This window comes from Micropterus salmoides, unplaced genomic scaffold (assembly GCF_014851395.1).
Source record: "Micropterus salmoides isolate LMB-PRFRI ecotype aquatic unplaced genomic scaffold, ASM1485139v1 Ms_hic_scaffold_4, whole genome shotgun sequence".
Lineage (NCBI taxonomy): Eukaryota > Metazoa > Chordata > Actinopteri > Centrarchiformes > Centrarchidae > Micropterus > Micropterus salmoides.
In genome coordinates, this window is record NW_024043372.1 from 9,164,365 (window position 1) to 9,190,144 (window position 25,780).

The 25,780-nt window shown below is 39.9% G+C and overlaps 1 protein-coding gene across 1 annotated transcript; it reads left to right on the forward strand.

The window, feature by feature from the left end:
- Window positions 1–778: 778 nt before the first annotated feature.
- On the forward strand, window positions 779–25,497 carry dennd6aa (DENN/MADD domain containing 6Aa). The gene is made up of 19 exons (XM_038697719.1): window positions 779–1,009; window positions 2,349–2,387; window positions 2,632–2,674; window positions 7,187–7,299; window positions 9,422–9,502; window positions 9,875–9,980; window positions 13,361–13,440; window positions 13,816–13,875; window positions 13,996–14,051; window positions 14,964–15,086; window positions 15,371–15,466; window positions 16,912–17,006; window positions 17,358–17,423; window positions 17,512–17,576; window positions 18,875–18,964; window positions 19,283–19,446; window positions 19,917–20,019; window positions 20,121–20,195; window positions 20,760–25,497. Exons 1-19 carry the CDS (start codon window positions 779–781, stop codon window positions 20,889–20,891), a joined length of 1,818 nt encoding a protein of 605 aa, XP_038553647.1. The 3' UTR covers window positions 20,892–25,497.
- Window positions 25,498–25,780: the final 283 nt, after the last annotated feature.

Consider the following 25,780-nt stretch of genomic DNA (forward strand, 5'->3'; position numbering starts at 1 on the left):
CTTGGCCAGGTCACCCTTGAAAAAGAGATTACTAATATCAATGGGACTCTCCTGGTTAAATAAAGGTTATAATAAGAATATTAATTTAGCTTTATCCAGTGCTTTCAACTGCATATCCATTTCCACAGTGGATGGATTTTGAGCTGAGCCAATCCATTTGATTCCTAAATAAACCTTTGATTAAAGAAATCAAAACGATGACATTTACAATGCAAGTTTTTCTGTGAATTCTCAAGATATCTAAAAAATTATGACTATCTCATTAGTTTGATTAAAGAAAGACAAAACTTTGATTTACAAGCTCAAATTGATGACTAGGCATCTCATAAATTTGATTAAATAAGTATATTTCATAGTTTAAAAAAATATATTTCTTATAACTGTTTGGCTTGCCTCATTATTATGACTTAGAAAAATAACTTTTTTCACTGTGAAAGTACAAAATTTGGTTTATCATTTCAGAACTCTAATTTACCATGAGTGCCTTTTAATTTTATCATTCCTAACTTTTCCTTTTTTAATCCTCTCTTCCTTGTGAAAATGGTGTTCGACGCTCCGGTTTACGGAGCTCCTTTCTGAACTTGAATACAACTCAGGGCCAGCGACAACTTTACGTTATGGCGTCACCACGTCGTACGTAAGCTTCTCCTAAGCGCTAGCTAACTGGCTACTTTCTGCACTGCTGCCTTCTGTTATTGTTTGAGGGACAGTTACTTGAAATTGTAACTTAGTAAACTTGTTTAGGAAAACATTTTCCAGAGCGTATCGGGCCGTCACTATGGCTCTGCAAGGCCCAGAGGAGCTGGGGGAGCAGGTCGAAGAGCCGGAGGATCTGGACGACCAGGACGCTAGTAGCATCTCCCCGGCCGAGGAGATAACTCTGCCCCCCGGGCCCGGAGGCGACGATGAGCCGGAGGAGGCTCTCCTGCTGCCCTGGGACCGCTTCTCTGCCTGGCTGCACTGCATCTGTGTGGTCGGCTTCGACCTGGAGCTGGGGCAGGCTGTGGAGGTGAGACAGAAGGACCCGCCGGGGACAGATGCGTCATGAAAAACCCTCTACATGGCAGCTAAAAATGCCTAAGTTAGCAGTTATCGAAGGCTCAGACTATTTCCTGGACTGGAGCACACAAACCTCTCTATGAATCTGTGCGTTTGAGTCTTTGTTTATGCTCTAACAGTGCTGACATGTTTACGCACAAACGCCACTATAAACAGCAGAATTTTTTTTTTTTTAGTGTAGCAAACCGATTTCATTCCCTGTTATTGTTTTGTTTCGTAGCCAATGTGATTTGTGTGTGTCTTCTTCTCTGGAGTTAGTCTGTCCCGACAGCCACTGCATCAGCTGCTTTTTCACATGGATGCATTTAGCTGAAACTATTCCTCAGACAGAAAAACACACGTTAAAATGTATCAGGCGTTACTTTGTTGAGCAAGGCGTGACTGGGAGGGAAAGGTTTGAATCCCACTGGACTAACAGAACAAACACCTGTTGTTATCACAGGAGTTTGGGATATAAAATCAATAACAACAAGTTTTGAAGACAATACGCTGCAAGTGTTAATAAGGTTCTATTCAGTGATCTGGGTTCAGACTCCTGCAGCTTTTTGTCACTTTCTCTAATGAACCGAGCAGCACACATACTGCAGAACTTGCTTTTATGTTTTATTAGTGCAGTTTAGATGCACTAGTTTTGGAAATGCATCAGTCTGTGTAAGGAATGACATTTTTGCAGGCAGATAATTTTATCTTTATTGTGCAGCAAATTGTGAAACATTCCCATCACAAGTTCCCAGAGGACTTTTACAAATTATATTAATTATAGATATTCAGTTTACACAATTATCAAAATTGTTGTTGATTAATTTTCTGTCAGTTTGAATAGCTAATTAATCAACTTATCATTGCAACTCCAATGTCTGTTACAATTACCATGGCCAGAATCTAATATAATCTGTCTAGCTTTCTAATAATATTTTAATACCAGATATCTGGAAACATGTTTATTTAATGCTAAAATGTACAGTGCATTAATCACTTTATATCACAAAGTTCATCCCTTTGAAACTTGTTACACTGAAATATAAATGTAAATTTGTTTTAGGTTTGGCCAATTCAAGAGCCAATTTAAACAAAATACCATATGTCAAAAGAAAAAATGGCATATTGCAGCGACTGTGCAGCCAAATTGCATGTAGCAGTTACAGAACCTAATGAACTTAGTGACCTAAGAAATAACAAATCTGGCGATGAAAAAGTGCAGATGTTTTGTTACACAGAAACTGAACACAGTTTTAGATGTGGGTTGATGAGCGCCAGCAGTGTAGTAACTTTGTTTGTCTGTCTTCCAGGTTATTTATCCTCATCATTCAAAACTGTCAGAGAAAGAGGTGAGTCAGAATTGGATTTTTGAATGAAAGAAAAATTAATTTTTAAGATATATGTACATTAAATCCTAGAAGAAGTGGGGCAGAGTTTGATGAATTATTTGTAATATTTTTTATGTTCATTGTAATGATAATCATTGATCTCCTACTGGTGTGTTATCTGTTGTGCGCTATTTGTTTAGTGTCTATAAATCACTGAATCGACCTGAGATGACAAAAAAATAAAAATAAATATTTTTTCTTTCAGAAAACAAGCATCTGTTACCTTTCCTTTCCTGACTCCAACTCAGGTGAGTTCCTGTTTTTAGTCTCTAAACAGTTTTTTAACATTATAACCGTCATGTAGGTTGGATTAATTGCAGGGCTGTTGTATTAAGAGCCAAACAACGTGTCGTCTGAACACATCTGAAGTGTTATATGTAATAGAGAGAATGGTGAAATGCCATGAATCATACAAATGGGGATAATCACGCACTGTTTTCTCTCCTCAAAGACAAACATTTATTGTACAACAAAAAGTCAGAGTAGTAGTTGTGTGTAGAATGAAAAAAGAGAGATGGAGAGAGAAGTTCAAACGCCAGGACCTCGTGAACCACAGGAAACACTCTTGACCAACGCGATATTGAAGGGCTGGATTTTTAGTAAATTGCAATATTACAAGTATTGTTGTGATTCTGAATGAGATTGTCTCGTTTCTGAAACATAACCTGGAAGCTCTGGTTTCCTCTTAAGTTTTGTTTAAATTAAAATTGTCTGGCCCTGCAACTATGCCCCCCCCCCAAAAAAAGAACGCAAATAAGCTAAAACTCTTTAATTGTGTAACACTAGACTGAAGATGATTGGTTTACACGCACACATGTGCACAAACACCAAGTGTGTGTGTGTGTTTTTGTTGAGTGTGAGTCAGCAGGTGGTAGAGCTCACGAACCTGCTATCTGGACTGAATTACGACAAAGTGCTTACAGGGCTACTATATATACAGTATAATGTAGGTCTGTGTCAGAGAGAGATGCATCTCTCTCTCTCTCTCTCTATATATATATATATATATATATATATATATATATATATATATATATATATATATATATATATATATATATATATATATATATATATATATATATATATATATATATATATATTCATTCATTCATTCTCACATCTCAATCATTTGTCTTTAAGTTACATTGATTCTTATTAGGGATCGAGAGAAGGAGTGGTTGCATATAATTTGCTGAGTTGTATCTGTACTTCAGCACACAGGATTTAAAGTTTAAAGGTCTGACTCTCCGCTTTAACGTCACATCAGATGGAGAGTGAAGGAACTGTAGCACCGGTGTTACATATAGGAATAGAATAAAACCAAAAAGGTGTTTAGATTGGTCTCAAACTTGCAGACATTAAAATCATCTTTAACCCAACAAAGCCTAAACCATCACAGCATTTAGTCAGATTAAGGTCTGAATTTTGACACGGCACATGAACATCTTGCACTGTTACAAAATAGAGCTCTCTATCTTTTGATATGTTAGCACGATTATAGCATATAAAAATAATCTTGAATATTTTGTACAGTATTGACAGTTATTAGTTATCAGTTATTTTTTGGTATTATTGGTTCATCGTATGCAACAAAACTCTACAATTATGCGGTACTTGAATGTGGCAAATAATTAACCCCCAACACGAAAATAACATCAATAAGACCTGCTTCAAATGCACTAATACTTAAAGCTGCACAAAATTTATATTTTGTATGGGAAGAATGGATCAAAAGACTGCTTACTTTGTCAGATGTCACCAGCTCTGCATCTCTACAGAGCATTTTAGCCTCTTGTAGTTCCTAATCTTAGTTTGTACAACAACAGATTTACTGTATGGTGCAGTCTAAGTGTTTTCAGGAAACAGTCTCTGATAAACCCACTGTAATCCACCTGCCCAGCACCAAACAGCTGACAGACACAGTTATTAGAGACTAGCTGCTGAAGAAGGAAGAGGAAAGTCTAAAGAGAGTTGGTTGAGGCCAAACCAGAGCTAAAACAAGAGCGAATATCGGAACTTGCACTCATCGGGTCGACACAAATGCGGACTCCAGCAGGATGATGATGTTTCTCAGTGTCTGCTGGCTGTGGAAATCTTACGAGGTGATAATAACATCAATGAATGCAGCTTTAAATGGGACCAGACAATGGTCTGTGGTTGGCATTCTGAAACAAAACATTTTTGTTTCTTGAGCTGTAACAATTAGTAGATTAATCAGTCAATAATAGTAGTCAGCACAAAATTAATTGCTGACAATTTTACTAATCGCTTCACTGTTTAATCTTTTTTTATGCAAAAATTTCTCTTGTTCCAGCTTCTCAGCTGTGAACATTTGCTGTTTTTCTTTGTCTTGTATGATAGTACACTGAATATCTTACTGTTTCTCGACCAAAATGAGTCATTTGAATATGTCACCATGGCCTCTGAGATTCTTAATGTTAATTTTTACAACATTTAGGCCAATTGGATTAACCATTATTTAAGAAAATTTGCAGATGATTAAAACAATAATGAAATCCAAAAATATCGGATTCCTCATCACGACTTGCCTTCTCAGTCACTTTATCAGCAAATCAGCCATCTTGTGATTCACAGTTTACAGTTCTTCCAAACTCTTCTACTCCACTGTGTCCATTTTGCCTGGCGTTATATACAACGCTGGCAGGGTTACAGGATCAGACACACACCAATAAAATGAAGAGAATCTGGAGCCTGTGAAGTCTGTTCAGACTGCGAAACAGAGCTGTGATGGCTGTGGTTTCACGCTGGGTGGTCTTGAACGCAACCCGACTGCATGATGTCATGGAGTCTTGGCTGAGCTCTGGGAAGTGTGTGTGTGTGTCTTGTGTTTGGAATGAAACTCTTCATCATTATCTCGTACTCACCCTCTTCTGGCGTGTCGGCTGGAGGTTGTGCGGAGGTCATGTGGCGGTTAAAGGCCGAGTCTGTGACTCATCGGGCACTTCCTATTTCCTCTCTTTTTTTTCCTGCTTCCTCTTCCTGTTTATCCAAAAATCAGGAGGAAACCAGGAAGCTGACTGGTGCACATTGAAATCACACCGATCCCCCACCATCGAAAACATATTAGGTAGTCAGTGCCGTTTGACCTGGAACTGCATTTCAATCTGGAGTCGGTCCCCGGGCGCTTTGCAGTGGCTCCCTTCAGGGATGGGTTAAATGCAGAGGATGAATTTTGCTACATGTATGTGACAAATAAAGTACATTTATGTTTTCAGTTTTGCTAACAGGCATGTGGATTAGCAGTTAAATGTATTTAAGTGGTGATCAAATGGTTGCCATTGATGTAGTTTACAAAGGTGTAGCTGTTGAATACACTGTAAAATCGTAAACACTTAGGTATATGTAGGTTATCTTATAAAAAGTTTATAAAACACTCTAAAATGTTAGGAACATTTTAATCTAATTTATAACTTATAAGGCTGTCTGCAGTGGGTTTGTGCTCAATATTAGTAAACTGGTTTACTTCATATTTCACCCATAGATTTCAGAGTATTGTTGTTCAAGCTCAGAAAACATATCTCTTAAAGGTTTTGTATATAAGATTCTCAACATTAATACAGCAGCTGATAATAATTTTATGTTTCATTTCATAATTTTAGTAATGGTGTCTGAGAGAATGACGTCACACAGTTGGAGATTGTTGGAATCCTGAAAAGTCTAACAAAGATGGTTTTTGTGAGTTTTATTATTGTTTCTGTCCAGTTTGAATGAAGTTTGTTTAACGATGATCTGTGAGGTAAAATGAGTGTTTTTCCTCAATAGTCTGATTGGCTATAGCGTATGTTTCAATGTAGTCTGGTGGCTAGCGAGAGCGATATAACGATCTTACTGTTTAACAGATAGGTCTGTCTCTGTAGGGATTCTTTCCATAATGTTGTCACGTTGCACTTTTAGTGTGTGTGTGTGTGCTACTTTTGACGGGTGCATTTGTCCCCAAGGTTTACGTTGCAACAACTGTAGCCTGTTTCGTGGTTGAGGCATATATATTATAGAATAATTTGGTGAATTGAGTGATTGTTGGAACAGTGGAAAGACTAACGACGACAACTTTGGTGACTTTTATTTTGTTTTTGTCCAGTTTGAATATAGTGTGTTTTATGATGATCTTAAAATAACTTTTTCTCAGTAGAGTCTGGTTGTCTGTAGAGTAGGTTTGTTTTGGTCTGAGATGCTGGTGCTCTAGTGCAACATTTAGTGGCACTGAGTGTTGCTTACAGCTCTTTTTAAGTTAAGCCAAACCCAAGGTCCGCTGGCCAGTTGCAAAAAGGGCAATTTGGAGGTTAATGTTGATAAGAGTAAAGAAATGGTCTGATGACTTGTTCTTGATGGCCAACTTGTTGAAACTGTTGAAAGTTTACAAATGTTTTGGTACAATACACTTCTGTTTTTAGTCATTTTAATTTTGGAAATAGTTTACAGAGTCGGGTTGAGAGTGTTGTGTTTGGTCTCCTGCGGACTGGCTAGAATATTTGACATGTCAGTTTGAGACTCTGAGCTGTATTTGATGTTTTATTCTTTGTTTTAAATAAAAGTCTCTGACTTTATTGTGTCATCCTTGGCAATTGTATATTTGTGATTAATTTGCTTTCCTCTGCTCAGCGCCAAATACACAACTAGAAAATAGAAGTAATTTAAGACAAGCTAAAAAAAATTTTTTATATATATAATGTCGGTGTGAATTCACACCGCGCAAGTGTTCCCATAGTAACCACACCATCACTCTGCTGTTTTCTCAGGTTGCCTTGGCGACACCCAGTTCTGCTTCCGCTTTCGTCAGGGATCAAACAGGAAGTCGTCGCTAGGCTGCTTCCTGGAAACCACTGACCGGGACGCACCACCATGTCTGAAGGTTGGGACACACACACACACACACACACACACACACACACACACACACACAGCACTGTGTCGTACCAAAGGAGATCCAACACGTGGAAGACGGCGACAATTCTGCTGCAGCATCAACTCCAAATCGACTTGTAGAATAGAAAAGAGTCTTGTGTGGAAACCGGGGTGAAGTTTATTTCCCGGCTGTTACCTTCAACATCTCCCATAGTTGGAGAGTTAATTTAGGCAGACGTTTCACAGTTTTGATCACCTGAAAATCGGCAAATTGACATCAAATTACAACTTTCACAGCTGTTACTTGATTTATGTTCAAATGTTTTTATTAAGAGTGTATATTGAGTGTATGTTGATTTATTGTTTTGTTTTTTAACGTCGTATCAAATTGGTATCGAGATTTGTGGAACAAAGTGTTTTTGACTAAATAAATCTTTGGTATCGTGACATCCCTACACAGCACTACAGACCTACATACACTGTTCAAAAAAATAAAGGGAACACTAAAATAACACATCCTAGATCTGAATGAATGAAATAATCTCATTAAAAACTTGAATGTGCTGACAATCACTCAAAAATTATCAATGGAAATCAAATTTATCAACCCATGGAGGTCTGGATTTGGAGTCACACTCAAAATCAGTGGAAAGTGGAAAACCACACTACCATCCAACTTTGATGTAATGTCCTTAAAACAAGTCAAAATGAGGCTCAGTAGTGTGTGTGGCATCCATGTGCCTGTATGACCTCCCTACAACGCCTGGGCATGCTCCTGATGAGGTGGCGGATGGTCTCCTGAGGGATCTCCTCCCAGACCTGGACTAAAGCATCCGCCAACTCCTGGACAGTCTGTGGTGCAACATGGCGTTGGTGGATGGAGCGAGACATGATGTCCCAGATGGGCTCAATTGGATTTAGGTCTGGGAAACGGCGGGCCAGTCTATAGCATCAATGCCTTCCTCTTGCAGGAACTGCTGACACACTCCAGCCACATGAGGTCTAGCATTGTCTTGCATTAGGAGGAACCCAGGGCCAACCGCACCAGCATATGGTCTCACAAGGGGTCTGAGGATCTCATCTCGGTACCTAATGGCAGGCTACCTCTGGCGAGCACATGGAGGGCTGTGCGGCCCCCCAAAGAAATGCCACCCCACACCATTACTGACCCACCGCCAAACCGGTCATGCTGGAGGATGTTGCAGGCAGCAGAACGTTCTCCACGGCGTCTCCAGACTCTGTCACGTCTGTCACATGTGCTCAGTGAGAACCTGCTTTCATCTGTGAAGAGCACAGGGCGCCAGTGGCGAAATTGCCAGTCTTGGTGTTCTCTGGCAAATGCCAAACGTCCTGCACGGTGTTGGGCTGTAAGCACAACCCCCACCTGTGGACGTCGGGCCCTCATACCACCCTCATGGAGTCTGTTTCTGACTGTTTGAGCAGACACATGCACATTTGTGGCCTGTTGGAGGTCATTTTGCAGGGCTCTGGCAGTGTTCCTTCCTGCTCCTCCTTGCATAAAGGTGGAGGTAGCGGTCCTGCTGCTGGGTTGTTGCCCTCCTACGGCCTCCTCCTACGTCTCCTGATGTACTGGCCTGTCTCCTGGTAGCGCCTCCATGCTCTGGACACTACGCTGACTGACACAGCAAACCTTCTTGCCACAGCTCACATTGATGTGCCATCCTGGATGAGCTTCACTACCTGAGCCACTTGTGTGGGTTGTAGACTCCGTCTCATGCTACCACTAGAGTGAAAGCACCGCCAGCATTCAAAAGTGACCAAAACATCAGCCAGGAAGCATAGGAACTGAGAAGTGGTCTGTGGTCACCACCTGCAGAACCACCCCGTTATTGGGGGTGTCTTGCAAATTGCCTATAATTTCCACCTGTTGTCTTTTCCATTTGCACAACAGCATGTGAAATTGATTGTCAATCAGTGTTGCTTCCTAAGTGGACAGTTTGATTTCACAGGAGTGTGATTGACTTGGAGTTACATTGTGTTGTTTAAGTGTTCCCTTTATTTTGGTTTGAGCAGTGTATATAAACATGTGACCCACATCGGAATCGTTTGGTTTAGTGATATAAGTGATGTTGGTTATATGATTGTGTATTTGTGTGTGCGTGTTGCAGAGAGAACAGGGCCATTACTACGGTTACGTGTACTTCCGTCAGGTGCGAGACAAATCCCTGAAGAGAGGATACTTCCAGAAGGTCAGTGACGAGACTGCAGTTCAGCTTCAACACACCGAAAACGTGCCAACATGCGTAGAACCATCAATGTAGAATAGGACAATACTCATTAATCTATTCAGTTGTAAAATAGAGTGAGGTTTTGCGGCTTTACTCTGTTTTATATGAATGAATATCATTGAGAGATTAATCAATAATGAAATATAATAATCTGTTGCAGCGCCAGTAATGAAAACTAAAACATTTGGGGTATTTCAAAAATCCATTCAAACTTGAGAGCAGAAATGTTCAGCGGATGCAGTTTTAACAGAAAACACTGATGTCATTTTAAATGATGGTTTTAAAAAGATTTGATTATATAAATTCTCTCTGTGTGTTTCTACGTCTCTTCAGTCTCTGGTCCTGATCAGTAAGCTGCCCTATGTGACCTTCTTCCACTCACTGTTGAAGATCATGGCTCCAGAATACTTTGAGAAACAGGAGCCCTGTCTGGAGGCTGGTCAGTCTGATTGCCTGTCTCTGCCTGTCTGTCTGTCTCTGTCTGTCTCTGCCTGTCTGCCTGTCTGTCTGACTCTGCCTGTCTGTCTGACTCTGCCTGTCTCTCTGTCTCTGCCTGTCTGTCTGACTCTGTCTGTCTGACTCTACCTGTCTCTGCCTGTCTGTCTGACTCTGCCTGTCTGTCTGACTCTACCTGTCTCTGCCTGTCTGTCTGACTCTGCCTGTCTGTCTGACTCTACCTGTCTCTGCCTGTCTGTCTGTCTCTGCCTGTCTGTCTGACTCTACCTCTCTCTGCCTGTCTGTCTGTCTCTGCCTGTCTGTCTGACTCTACCTGTCTCTGCCTGTCTGTCTGTCTCTGCCTGTCTGTCTGACTCTACCTCTCTCTGCCTGTCTGTCTGTCTCTGTCTGTCTGACTCTACCTGTCTCTGCCTGTCTGTCTGTCTCTGTCTGTCTGACTCTACCTGTCTCTGCCTGTCTGTCTGTCTGACTCTGTCTGTCTGTCTCTGCCTGTCTGTCTGACTCTACCTGTCTCTGCCTGTCTGTCTGACTCTGCCTGTCTCTGCCTGTCTGTCTGACTCTGTCTGTCTGACTCTACCCGTCTCTGCCTGTCTGACTCTACCCGTCTCTGCCTGTCTGTCTGTCTGACTCTACCCGTCTCTGTCTGTCTGACTCTACCCGTCTCTGTCTGTCTGACTCTACCTGTCTCTGTCTGTCTGTCTCTGTCTGTCTCTGCCTGTCTGTCTGACTGTGCCTGTCTGTCTGTCTAACTCTACCCGTCTCTGCCTGTCTGTCTGACTCTACCTGTCTCTGCCTGTCTTTGTCTGTCTGTCTGTCTCTGTCTGTCTCTGCCTGTCTGTCTGTCTCTGCCTGTCTGTCTGTCTGACTCTGTCTGTCTGACTCTGCCTGTCTGTCTGACTCTACCTGTCTCTGCCTGTCTGTCTGACTCTGCCTGTCTCTGCCTGTCTGTCTGACTCTGTCTGTCTGACTCTACCCGTCTCTGTCTGTCTGACTCTACCCGTCTCTGCCTGTCTGTCTGTCTGACTCTACCCGTCTCTGTCTGTCTGACTCTACCCGTCTCTGTCTGTCTGACTCTACCTGTCTCTGTCTGTCTGTCTCTGTCTGTCTCTGCCTGTCTGTCTGACTGTGCCTGTCTGTCTGTCTAACACTACCCGTCTCTGCCTGTCTGTCTGACTCTACCTGTCTCTGCCTGTCTTTGTCTGTCTGTCTCTGTCTGTCTGACTCTACCTGTCTCTGCCTGTCTGTCTGTCTGACTCTACCTGTCTCTGTCTGTCTGACTCTGCCTGTCTCTGCCTGTCTCTGCCTGTCTGTCTGTCTCTGTCTGTCTCTGCCTGTCTGTCTGTCTCTGTCTGTCTCTGCCTGTCTCTGCCTGTCTGTCTGACTCTACCTGTCTCTGCCTGTCTGTCTGTCTGACTCTACCTGTCTCTGCCTGTCTCTCTGTCTGACTCTACCTGTCTCTGCCTGTCTTTGCCTGTCTGTCTGTCTCAGTCTGTCTGACTCTACCTGTCTCTGCCTGTCTGTCTGTCTGTCTCTGCCTGTCTGTCTGTCTGACTCTACCTGTCTCTGCCTGTCTGTCTGTCTGTCTCTGTCTGTCTGACTCTGCCTGTCAGTCTGTCTGACTCTACCTGTCTCTGTCTGTCTGTCTGACTCTGCCTGTCCCTGCCTGTCTGTATGTAGCTGCCAAAATATTTAAAATATATATCTGGTAACCTGGGCTTGACTTTTTTGCTCACGAACCAATGTGGCTAGTGCTTTTCCAAAGTTACTAGCTACACTGCATTTTCACTAGCAACATTTTTGTTGTTGGGAAATTACCTTTTATATGATTAAAGTTGACTATGACGTACAAAAATTTACTAATATTATCATTATCTCTGATAAGGTTATGTGTAAAGCTCTCTTTTTAAAAACGTGTGGTCCATTAAGATGAACACATTAAAAGAGTAGCTTCTTCTTGTATATAAAAAAAAGTGCTGCATGGGTGTAAAAGATTAATTGAAAAGATAAAAACTTAACAAAAATTGTTTTTCATCAGAAACACTGTTTAAATCCTAAGGCGGGTGTTAATGTAATGCTTATAAAGAGAGACTGGTGAGTGTTGTGTTTCAACTCCAGCTGGTCCAGAGGTCTGCAGAAACATCATCTAACACAAACGAGCACCAGAAACACTTTTTGCACCCCCATCATGATTTAAAAATGTTTAATATTGACATTTCACATTCTCTGGACACGCGCTCTGACGACTTGCATGAGCCTCAAGTCCTCAGGAGACAGACTTATGGCTGTTCAAAGGTCCTGGCAGGAACCAAAAGTGATCATGTTGTTGTTGTTGCCGCCTCTCACAGAAGCCAAATCAGTGCTAAAGCATGTTAATGCAACAGTTCACCCAAATTATAAAACATCTATTTTCCTTCTTCCCTCGGTGCGGGGTTTGTACAAAGTCTTGAGAGTTTTGGATTGAATTTTGTGTTTTCAAGGTGAGGAATATCCATGAAGACAAATATACTGTTTCTCCAGTTCAGTAATCGACGCAATCACTCTTATAACATTTTTTTAATACTTAAAATGAAACCATCCCGTCGTCATATGTGTTAGTTGTCTCCTGTCATCTCACACCAGACGCGGAGTGGAGCTAGCTTGAGTGACATGGGCGCCGAAACAAAAGGTCATTTTACACGTTTGGTGTAAACCCAACGTCATGAGGGCAACCATCTGCTCTCAGAATGCGTGTGCCTCCTCTGACTTTTGACGTTGTGCGTGCATGATTGTTTTCTTTGTGGATTTTCTTATAGCTTTAGCAACATGCCTAGCTGCTGTTTTAATAATAAATTAGAAAGCACTGAAATAAAAAAATAAAATTGAAGTTAATATGAACAGCTGTTAAAATAAAGACAGTAACAATACATTGATTGCTTTGGGTCTACTCAATTGATAGAACTTAAAGTTTACTCCACCACAGTACGATGGAGGTGAAAGGATTCATCTTATGGTGCTCAAAGCCTTGAAAAATGATCATCCTCACTTTAAAAAATGTGTGGGTCATCTAAGGTTGGAAGGTCACCGTTTCTCTAAAGATGTGTTTCTCTTCTGTTTATCAGATTTCTTAACACTGTGAGCAGAAAAACTCACAAAATTTAATTCACCTCCATTCTGTCGGGGTGAAGGCAGAAATCTCAGTTTCAGATTTCTCAAAATCTTGACAAATAAAACAGACATCTCAAGAGGGAAGTGTGAAAATGCTCATTTGTGTGAACTGACCCTTTGGTATTTCTTTCTCTTATAATTTTATAGTGGTTTGTACAGTTTGTGTTTTTTTTATACACCATCCGATTGCTGTTCTTTTGTTCTTTTTGTATTTGACAGCTTGTAATGATATAGACCGCTGGCCGACGCCCCATCCTGGACGAATCCTCACGCTGCCCATTATGGGTGTGGTCATCAAGGTACTCGCACACAAAACCCTTAAAGCAGTAGATGTTATTCTTGGACTCGTCAACCCATCAGTTAAAGTACAGGTGCAGCTGTTAACATTAATAAACGGTTCATGCACTACAGCAGGGCCCTGCAACCAGAACTTAAATGTAATCCGTTAAACTTCTGTCAAGTCAAAATGTCCTTTATGAGAAAAAGAGTCACTCAGTCACACTGAGAACACAATGATTCACGTTCTACCCATGTGCAAACAGTGTAACTGTGACGTGCACACTATCATCAGATCTTTGATTAAGGCAGCAGAGTCAATATTCTGAGTTATAATCTGTGTTAAATTGGTTTCTGTGTGTTCAAACTGTGACTGGTGAATATGTGTGTTACTGCAGGTTCGCATCCCAACTTCTTACGACAAGCCCGGAACCTCACAGCTGGCCCAGTCCACCCAGGTGAACACACACACACACACACACACACACAAAACAATCGCCATTTTGTATTAATGTGTGTTAGAAATTAAATTGAACATGTGATTATTTCAGCTGAAAGAGAGTGTGTCTGTTTTTCAGAGTGACAGTCAGGTGTCCATCGTGCTCCCAACCATCCATGAAGTGGACCTCTTCAGGTGAGAGCTCCCGTTGTTTCCCTTCGTCCCAAAACACACGCTTGTGTCACCCCCTGATGTTCAGTAGTAGCACAGCAGCAGCAGGTGAATCGAGCATTGTCTGCATTGGGAGGTTTTTCTTCCTCTGACTGCACTGTTTTACCTGGTTACCACCTTCTCCCCACAAGATTACCTGCTAAAATAGTTTTTATAGGACAAATAAAGATCTTCCGTAGAAATTGTTCATTGCAATATATTTGGTCTGTGTTTCTAAAACCTGATTACTGTCTTGCACAATTTGCGCCCTTATTCACAAAACTCACCCACAGGGTCAGTGTGACCAGCATGAATAGTCATGTTTTTTTGTTAAAAGGTCAATTTGACTGTTTTTGTTGCAGCCCTGTTTTGTTAATTTGCATATTCTGTGGTCAGGTCAAAAAAAAAAACAATACCCACCTCTTGCTAACATTCATTTGTTTATTTTGCCCTTTATCACTGGCAGCTCACAAAAAATAAATAACAGAACTGAAAGAAAAGAATAAAAATCTAGATGTAACTAATAAAAACCAGAGCAGAATAAAGCAAACTTAAAGAGGTATTTTACCTTGTCAGGAGTGTTTGCAAACAAGAAAACACCTCCTCCTCTGTTCAGAATTTCATGAAAAGTAATGACAAATAAGGAAATTCTCCACAGAGGCATACATTTGTTCCAAAAGAGAGATTCAGCAAAATGCATTTTAAACAAACACTTGTTCTGTGAGAACACCAACATTATTAACACATTTCTTCAAGGTCATTTCAAAACTTTGTAAAAAATCAACCTGAGAGGACTTTTTCAATTATATTCATACAAATAACCCCCAGTAATGTCACCATAAAGCTTTTGAGTAGGGAAGGAAAACTCTTAACCTCTAACACAAGCTCTCTCTCCAGGTGTTTCTACCCGGTCTTCTTCCATATCCAAATGCTGTGGGAGTTGGTGTTGCTCGGGGAGGCACTCGTCGTGATGGCGCCATCGCCAGCTGAGTCATCAGATACCGTGCTGGCCTTGGTCAGGTGAGTCAGAGAGGGTTAGGGGCGATCATTGTGCCAGCCTGTACAGAGGCTTGACATTTTGTAGAAGATTTGAAGTTAAGTACTCTGAATTTCCATCTTTGAGTCCTGAAAAAGACATTAAATGTGTAGAAATATGTCTCCATGTCTTTCATACAGTTAAATGTAGTGTTAAATTAAGTCTTTAATGTATTATGACTTCTTGGTGAACAGTTTGTTAGGCAATACCTAGAGACAGACGGGGTTCAAAAGTTAACACTCCTGTCTTTGTCTCTCTCTGTCTGCAGTTGTATCTCTCCCCTGCGTTACTGCAGTGACTTCCGGCCGTACTTCACCATCCACGACAGCGAGTTTAAGGAGTACACTACCAGAACGCAAGCGCCGTGAGTAACGATGAACCAGCACAGTAGTTACCATGACGCCCTTGAGCAAGTCACTGATTTTCCATCTGCATCTGCTGAATGTACAGTTGTTTGTTGCTGGCTGCTGAGCTGCCGCACGGTGCCTCAGTTAGCAGCACTTCAGTGGTGGTCAAGGGTCACTGGTCAGGGATTTTAACCAGTGACCTTTTGTGAGTCTGATCCTTGTAACTTCAGGACGTTGACACAAGTTGCACACAAAGCTCCATACGGGCAGAAATTTGGAGTATGTGATAAAAATAGCTGATTTCCTGGAGACTTGCATCAGTACTGGGAACGAACAGTGGCGAATGCTCATGTGTCAACATGTCGCTGATGTGCGGGCTTCAATAGAAAACAGGCACGGCTGTTCTGTCTTTCACAATCACATGTAACATGCTGTAGGAAACATCTGACACTATTTCACCAGGTTTCACTTAAGTTTCTGTTTGTGTCACATACTTTACGTATGTGTGACTAAAGCATATGAAGGTAAAACAAATGAAAACAATAGTGTTTTGTTTTTACAAAATGGGTATATAAAAGAAGCATCATGAGCAGTGAACACAAAGAAAATCTTAAAATTGTATTTATATAGATGCAGAAATATATAGATGAATTAATAAACAAATTAACAGAATCTTTCTTTTTCTCTCTGTCAGTTAAATTAAATTATTTTAATATGTTTTGTTATGGAGAAAGGTGCTGGTTGTGTGAGCTTAAGAGCTCCTGTTAATAATGAATCCCTAGGTGGTGTTGCTTGAATAAATTTGCAGTCGCCACATAGTCTGGTAAGAACTGGAGAAGAAGTCCTCAAATGTTGCTTTATTAACTAGTGCACATATACACTGCAGACAGTGCAGAAATTAACCTAAGAAACAGGCTGTTATTTGTCCACAAGGAGGCGCTCAAGGATTGTTAAAGGCCCTAATGTTGACCTTTTGAACATTTCTAAAGCTGACACACAGACATAGGAAAGATTAGAGAGTGAGGGGGATCCCCAGCTGAAAGACGTTGTGACTACATGGCATGTGCCTTAGACACTCCTGTTAAATATAAGTTAAACATCGATAATATTACACTATTACATTTTGGGTGTAACAAGCTCTCTGTTTGGAAGTTTTTGAAGCTCTCTGGGACTCGACTTTTCTCCTGTGTTCCAAACACAGTCCTGTTCGTTCAATTTATTTTGCAGCTCATTGTTTATAGTGATGCTTTAACCAGCAGAGTTTTGTGTTCATCACGGAGTTGAAATCTTCCAACAGTCAAAAATTAAACACACTATAAAATCCTAATACATCGTTTTAAAATAATTAAGCATCTTGCTCAGGGAAACCTCAGGAGGTTTGATGTTTTAATCCGGCTGTTTGTTCCTGTGAAGTTAATAATTGCAGAGTCATGTGTGATCTGTCTCTCTGTTCTTTCTACAGGCCGTCCGTCATTCTGGGAGTGACCAATCCCTTCTTTGCAAAAACCCTGCAGCACTGGCCGCACATCATCCGCATCGGAGACATGAAGCAAGCAGGTTGATCAAACTGCTTCTAGTCACAAATATTACACTTCAGTCAAACGTGATGTTTGTCTGTAATTGATAAAATACAAATGTCATAACCTTGGAATGCAGTCCACTACAACAGCATCTGAGCCTCAGAGATGTACAGCCTGTCCACATACTTAGTGGGTCTAGTTTTCCTGGTTTGGTCTACGACCTTCAGTTCCAGCAAGGGAACATTTTAATGCAACAGTATACATTGATATTTTAGACAATAGTGTACTTCCAACTGCATTACAATGTAAATGGGTTTCTAGTTTTCTGGTCACTCTATGTATGTACTGTTACCATTCAGAATTGATTATATAACAATGTTCCTCTCAGGAGAGATGGCCAAGCAGATGAAAGTGAAGAAACTGAAAAACCTCAAAACGCTGGACTCTAAACCTGGTAAACGCTTCATACTCATTTTGGATTTATTCTCCAGTGTGATTATCTTTTTATGCACCTCACAGAACTGTGTGTTTGTGTGTTGCAGGTGTGTACACTGCATATAAGCCGTATCTCAACAAAGACGAAGAAATCATCAAACAGCTGCAGAAGGTTAGACATGGTCTCTCCTCAATGTCCTGCATACGCTTTATTGTTTGACTGATTGGAGCCATGCACTACAGTCCTCCAGCCCACATTGTTTTAAAATCAACATACCTTTTTTTTATAACATTATAAATTATATTATAACATTTATATTCATCTTCTTCGTGGTAACACCATTTACAATGGTTGTTATATATTAAAAGTGCCAAACAGGGTAAATACTGTGTCTGGTTTAGATCCTCTGCACTTTGCCTTAGCAGCTCCCTCGGAAAAACAGGAACCTGCTGTTAAGACGAGGGAGATGCTGATTCTAGCAATGAAATACTGGACTATTTGTGACCTTTATGTGACAGCCACTCCCTTACATTCTCGCTTGTGTATAAAAAATTGACAGGAAAACAGCTCTTTGCTGTGGAGACAGCTGAATCTGAGCCCATTTACAAATTAAAAATAAACTTCCACGAAAGAGTCAACCTTATAGTTCATGTGCATCTGGATTTATAGTTGTACATTAAGCCCTAACATACAACTATAAATCAAGCTGTTAAGGTGCACCTCCTCCAAAATATAATTAGGGCTACAGCAGCTACAAAGACACCATGTGGAGTAGGGCTGTGACTAACAATTGTTTTTATTATCTTATCTTGTTTTGTCTGACCAACAGTATGAAATTCAAAGATATTCATTTTACTATTATAGAAGACCTGAAAAGGATTGTTAATGGTGAAGACAACGTGAAGCAAGTAGCAGAAAAACTTCTTCTTTTCAGTAACACACATTTAGCAAACCCTCTGACCACGTTTCAGTAAAGAGACGAGGTGAAATAGAAGTTACCTGGATGTAACTCCTGTTCTTTAAGTATTTGCATTGCCCACTGTCACTCTATATCACAAGGTGAAGTGAAACCGTTGCTGAGGGGAATATAATCAAAACCCGATATGGCCTGATCACGTGAGATGCATCCATCTAGGGTTGTGATGGTGATATCAAACTGAAAAATTAGATTTTAAACTATATATCAAAGCCTACAGTACAGGAATCTCTTTAACCCCTTTGTGTGAAGTACGTCCAGTTGAAGATCTCATATTTTGTAAAATAAGAAAGCTTCAGCTTCAAAGCTGAAGTATTACACTTACTATTAAAATACCTTGTTTTAAAATAACTATGCTACCAAAATACTACTGAGAAATGTACTTATAGTAGCATCACCCCTCTCCTTCATTACCGGTTGGCTGCTACAGTGTGTGGAAATGTTCACTAACAGTTTTTGACAGCAGCTTAATGTTCTGATTTCTGTTTTTCAGGGTGTTCAACAGAAGAGACCCTCGGCGGCCCAAAATGCAATTCTTCGACGCTACTTCTTAGAACTGACACAAAGCTTCATCATTCCTCTGGTAACAGCCAGTCATTTTTATTTTATCTCTATGTGACATGTTGCTGTTTTGTCTGTTTGTGTGTCTCTGTCTCAGCTGTTCAGCCACAGTAGTGTTTTTAATAAGCCGTCTTGTGGACTGATGTACACTAGATACTTCCTTGTTAGTTGTCTTGGAGCTCCTCTGGAGGATCCCAACCCCCTCCGCCCCCCCCCCCCCCCCCCCCCCCGGGAAACACAGCTCTAAATCAACCGTTTCATGTTTTCAGTCTGTGCTGCCGCTGGGTGGAACTGAAATAATTCAACTCTGTGTGTGTGTGTGTGTGATTGTGTGTAACAGGAGCGGTACGTTGCCAGTCTGATGCCTCTTCAGAAGTCCATCAGTCCCTGGAAGAGTCCTCCTCAACTCCGACCGTTCATCCAGCAGGATTTCATGAAGACGCTGGAGAAAGCTGGACCTCAGCTCACATCTAGACTGAAAGGAGACTGGATAGGACTCTACAGGTACACACACAAAGTCATAAAATCCTGCTGGAAGTTGCGGGTCTGGAACTAAAAGAAAGGTATTTGTTGTAGCCTTGTGTCTCTGGATGTATTTTAACACTATTCTACACAATATATAGATAGCGTGACTTTTGAAATGGTGTTGGGGCAACTGTAGAGAGAACCACAGTTTATTTCAAACTGGCTGACATTAGAGACACTCATTAATTAAAGTTTCCCCCATTTTATAAGTGTATTTGATAACAATTCAATCCATACTCGTCAGACATAGGCTCAGACACCACAATTTCTCCCTTTCCTGGTATGATTTTAATATAAAACACCAGCAGGAAGTGTTGACTTTAATTTATAGTAAGTGACACAGAATGAAGAAACAACAAAGTAGAGGATGATTGGCGTTAATCGTGGAAATGCACATTATCCTGAGCATCTTATGGACTCGTTCTGTGTGGTTTTCTCTGCGTCTGAAGGCATTTCCTCAAGTCTCCCAACTTTGACGGCTGGTTCCGCAACAGGAGGAGAGAGATGACCCAGAAACTGGAGGCTCTGCACCTTGAGGCCCTGTGTGAGGAAGTGAGGAATGAGGGAGGGATTGAGTGTAAACTTGAAATACAAACTGTATTTCAAACAATCTCTCATCCTACATCTGTTCCTGTCTGTCTGTCTGTCTGTAGGATCTGCAGCAGAGAGTCCAGAGGCACTCAGAGGTGGAGACAGTTGATCTGGTTCTGAAGCTGAAAGATAAACTGGTCAGTACAAACTCAGCCAAGGCTCATATACTCTGCATGAGTAGTACAGATGTTACTGTTTATACTGTTATTACTACTGTTACTACCACAACTACTGCTATTACTACTTCTACTACTTTTATAGTAGTACTTCAACTACTTTTAGTGCTTATACAGCCACTGCTTTTGCATAAACAAGGGCAAATACTGCCAGTGATGGTACTGGTACCAGTATTAGCACTGGCAGTATTTGCCCTACTACTGCTACTAATATGATTTGGATCATTACTACTGCTGGTACTTATACCACTGTTAAAGGGTAATTCTGATTTATCACAATTTATGTTATTGCTGATCAAAATGATAGTCAGATGTACAAAAATATTAATTAAAAGTATGAACCAGAATTGTCCTTTAAACCCACTGCTTCTACTTGTTCTGACATTTTAATAATAAAATCCTTCATATGAATGTGTCAATGGGGATTTAAATGAACAACTAATGATGAGCACTTATAAAATATATAGATGTCTAATACAATGTGAACGCCGGTGAATGCTCTCTAACTCACGGTGCTCTCTGCAGAGTCAGGCGGAGAGGGAGCAGCTCCCGGTGCGTCCAGGAACTGTGGCCAAACTGAGGGCCCACATTGACGCCGTCATCCTCTCCTTACCAGAGGACCTTCAAGGCATCCTACACAAGCCCTCGACACCCTGACCTTTAACCCCTCGGTCTCCAACTCTAACCCCAGTTTGAGCTTGTTTTAAAGTTTGGGGGGTAGTGGGTCTCCTCCCAGCTGGCTCCCAGGTGGAGGGACACCCGCTTACTTAGGCTGGGTCCCAGTTTGAGGACCTCTTCTGGTCTAACATGGAAAGCACACATTTTTGTTTCCCAAAATATACATCCAACTTCAGTTATATTTACTTTTCCCTTCCCAAACCGATACTCAGTGGAGTTTTGACCAAACATGTCCACCTCACGTCTCAGTGATCACATGCTATTAAAACGACCAGCTGGACCAGGCCGATGCCGCCTGACATAAACTCCTCTGAAGAGTTTTCAGAAGATGAAACCGCATTTAAAAAATGTGAGTAGGTTATTAAATGAAAGAAGGAGCAGTGTGCTCTTTCAACATGCAGCTCAGTACCAGAGGTTCGTCTGAGGTTTTGGGTGGCCTGTGTGAAAAAGGACTTGTCATCGCCTCAGAGGTAAGAGCAGGAAGACAAACCCAGCTGACCTTTGACCCTCAGCATTTTTACCTCCTGACGTATTTAATTTTTACGTTTTTAACTTGACGATGGACTGCTGTATTCCGGCGGGACTGACTTTGGAGTTTTTCATCCATTTTCAAGAAATGTTTTTAAAAGAAGTGCACTTCATCGCTAACTGGACCAGTGTGCCGTTCACACACACACAAATACACACACTTTTATGCAAACAGACTGAATCAAGCAGAGCCAAGCAGTGCTTTACAATTACATGTTAAAACACACATAGAGCACCAGCAACGTTGTAATAACTGCGAACGGCTCTTTTGTCATGTGCTGTAGAGCAGTGTGCCCAGGAGCCAGTCACATCCCTGCATCTGTGTCACATGATCTTTGTTTAGCCTCTCATAACAGTCTGAGGAAATATTCAAAATTGTCCTTAAATGTTCAGAAATCCTGGTGTGGGTTGGTGTTCTTATATATGGATTTTCCTGAAGACTGAATCCAAAACTTGTGTGTCAAGTTTAGTTGTGTGAAAATCTGTTTTTTATTTCAACTGGCTGATGAGCTGTTCTGAGGTTGAGGAAAGTCTTTGGCCGCTGGACTTTACAACTCTATGGAGAGACATGTCCGCCAAGAAACAAACAAAAAAAAACCAAACAGATGAACAATTGGTAAATCAATATTTAGAGACATGAAGTCAAAATTATAAGGTTAATTAAAATTTTGTCTCTAAGTAGAAATTCTGAGTCAAATTGACTTGTGAGTATGAGAGCCTGAGTTAATATTTTGAATTAAGTCAAACTTATAAAATTGTAAATCTGTCAGTAAATAACAATTAGGAGTTAAAAAGTCACAATTTTAACTTTGATTAAAATAATGACAAGTTGATGGTTGTGAACAGAACTTTGAATTACCATCTAATATCTTTGATTAAGTATATTGACAAATCTTGAGTATTTAGATTTTTGTTGTTTCTAATATTTCATTTCATTATTTTGTTTTCCTGGCGGATACGGGCTTTTATAGTAAAACCCTTCAATGACAAATTTGAGCTAAGCCTATATTGCTTACTTTCTGGAAAGTTTTCTCTGGACAGCACTAAAACAAGAAAATGCATTTGGGATGTATCTATACTAGTTCACCATTTAAATGACTACATCTGATCTGGTAAGACCTGTAAAGTTTTTTGCCTTATGTCATATTGGGTTTTTGATTTAACAGTTTTATTTTTGTCATTCTAAACTTTTTTTTTTTTTCTGGCAGAATTTTGTATCCATAGTTAAGTGTAATTAGTCCCACCTCCACACAGCTGCATAAAACTACTGTAAAGAAAAGACACTCAGAGCTGAAAACAGATACTGCAAACAAGTCCTGCAACAATGGGTAACAACCAGACATGTTTTAACCAGCGTGATCTTAGGAGTATTTAGTAAACTGAAATAACCCCAACACTACGGCTAGCATCGTTTTAACTGATACTCAGCAGATGGAACAGCTTTTTGATTTGGGTTAAACGATGCTGGTGCTTTACAGGAGGGAAAGAAGAACCAAAGGCTTGATGAGTTAGTCTCAATCTGAATGAATGATGACTGGTTCCTATAAAGATGGGAAGGAAGGAATTGCAGCTCAAAGGCTTCATGTTTGTTCATAATTCTTACACTAAACTAAATTTACTCTGCCGGAGAGCCACTTCTGACAAAATAATTGCCACTGAAGACGATCCTGCTCAGGATCCTCTGTGTTGCCTTCAGATAAAAAATATTCCTGAAGTCTGTTGTAAGTGTTTTCTGATGAACAAGCGAGCTACACTGATGCATTGTCAAACTAAAAACCAATACAAAGTCAGAGTCCTGTAACATAAAAAAAACTCACTCAGTTGTAGTAAAGGGATAATTAACACTGCTGTGTCTTTTAAAGCATCAAATTGCTGCGTGTTTTATCCCACAAACTGTGTTGAATTAAACTTAATCAAACCACTTCAGACCACAAATTTCAGTGTGTCAGTGAACTTTGAGCTACGTTGTCAAAATTAAATCTTAAGTTAAAACTATAATTAAACATGGACAGAAAATAAAAATGTTAAAAGTTAAAGGTCCTAAACGTGCAGAATAATCTGTGTGGTCCTTAAAATGAAAATCATTCAACTCACTGCTTCCTTATGTCTGATCTATTGGAAGTCATGAACATTCCTGGAAAACTAACAATGTAAACATGAACAAAATCACGTATAATGACAGCAATAACAGCTTAACAGGTAATTTAATTTATTATAGTAATTTGTATTTTCACAGTGTAAATTACTGACTTATTCACAGAAAAGTTATTTCTAAAGATGTAGTTAGTGGATGTTTTATATTTTTCAAAACAACTGTTTGAGAAGTTAAATTAACCTGTTGTCAAACGTATTGGGTTTTTTTTTGGGGTCATTTTCTTTTGAGCCATCATGTAACAGATGTTTTATAAATGTTTTCAAATTTGCCTCTTTTTTTTTTTTTTTTTTTTTTTTTTTTGTCAAGCAGATAATTGTAAAAAAAACAAAAACAAATATGTGCTGGTTGGAATAACCTGCAACCATATAAGTTTTATATTTTTAAGAAAAAACAACTTATTTTAACAACTTTGAATTTTTATGAAGGGCTATTCTCGTATTCCACTCTGTAGAGAATGAAGACTTTTGTACATAATGGTGTAAAGTGAAATGGTCGTCCAGATATGTTGATGTACAATAATTATTTTGCTATTACATCAGATGTCTTACTAAATACAGAGATATAAATAAGAATTGCTCCATATAATCATTTTCCTTTCTTAGACTAATTACAATGTTGTTGAGTCGCCTTGACATTTTGAATTTGTAGTTTGTTTGCTAACAGACATTATGGAAATGGAAAGTTTTAGCATTTGTCTTTACTGATGCTGAAAACAACATCAGTAAAGTAGCGTTGTCACTATTTGTCAATCACTGTTTTTAATGAATAACTATTTTGCTAAAGACTACTTATTTATTGGTGTCAATGGAGATGTATACATTCTCAAAAAAATTTTATATAATGTAATTAAAATACCGTAATACCAGAAAACATTGATATTTGACGATGAACCAAAACCTCATATTACTTTCAAATGTTTTTAAATTATTATTATTTTTTTTTTTATGTTCGCTTGTGTAGACTGTGGTATGGTTATGGTCAAAGCAAGACTTATTATTGGTAGAACCCCTATTTGTGGCTGTCTTGCTAAATTAGCTTGTTGCTATCTTCCTGATATTTTAATGCTAACAATACTCTCTAGGCATTGTTTTATAAAAGGGACATAATATTTCACCCATCGTTAAATGCCATGGGAGATGAAAATTATAACACTACAAATTCAAAATGTCAATACAAGCTAATAAAAGCACATAAAGCCATTATGTTGCATAGTATTATACATATTTTGCTGCATTGGCACTGTCACTGTTTTCATTTTAATTGAAGCCATGTAACCACTACACCAAGGCACTCTGACGCCCTGAGGACTACTTTTCATTAAGGCAGTGATGAGACTGTGAAGATGTCACAGTCTTATGTTAACTTTATTGTAACTTGTACCTTGTTGGGAGGAACTCACTGCTGAGTGTCTTTCATGACTTTGTTTGCTTTTGCTTGATACAGTATTACAACAAAATTGAAATAAAATTCACACAGCGGCCATTTTGAACATTTGGGAAGATATGACTAGCTAGCTCTGCGCTAAACTTCTGCCAACCTAGATGAAATACACATAGCATATTCATGTCACTTTTGAAGTGGAAAAATGTTACAAACTAGAATTACACGAATAGATTCACATTTTAAAATTTGGTTTGTAGCTAATGTTCGCTAGTGTTAGCTTCCCTCGGTAATGTTAGCTAAGTTATTTCACTGTACTAAGCTAGTTAGCTTCCCAGCTAGCTGTTACAGAAGCTTCTTACAGAAATTTTCAAGAAGGCTGCTGTGAGAATAAGGTCAGAGGGGACTTTTCCTGCTACATTTCAGGTTCTGTGAGGTCACTGTCCCCTGTATATTTTTATTATTTTTTTGTTTTGCTGACCTTAACTGCTTTTGTCATTAAACAGCAGCTTCAATTTTAAAGTATTCTCTTGCCTGTTTTCTGGGGAGAGCCCTGTGGGTTATATGATCGTCTCTGATCTGTGCACATGGATTGCTATACAGAACAGACTTTAAAAAACTGCATACAAATTGATAAATCGTACGCTTTAAACCTGGGGCAAGTTCAATTTCAAAACATTTGGCACCCGTTTCCTGGTGGCGTTTCGAGGAAATGGTTTGCAATTACTCAATTGGCTTCTCTCATTTGATGGGTGTGTCTAAGGTGTTGCCCAATCAGCTGCAACAAGTATACAAACACAGCCGT

Excerpts from the sequence above, each read along its gene's own strand:
- dennd6aa (XM_038697719.1), top strand. The coding sequence starts at position 779 with ATGGCTCTGCAAGGCCCAGAGGAGCTGGGGGAGCAGGTCGAAGAGCCG. Across the intron at positions 14,052-14,963 it reads CATGAAGTGGACCTCTTCAG|GTGTTTCTACCCGGTCTTCT; the intron begins GTGAGAGCTCCC and ends CTCTCTCTCCAG. Across the intron at positions 19,447-19,916 it reads GACTGGATAGGACTCTACAG|GCATTTCCTCAAGTCTCCCA; the intron begins GTACACACACAA and ends CTGCGTCTGAAG.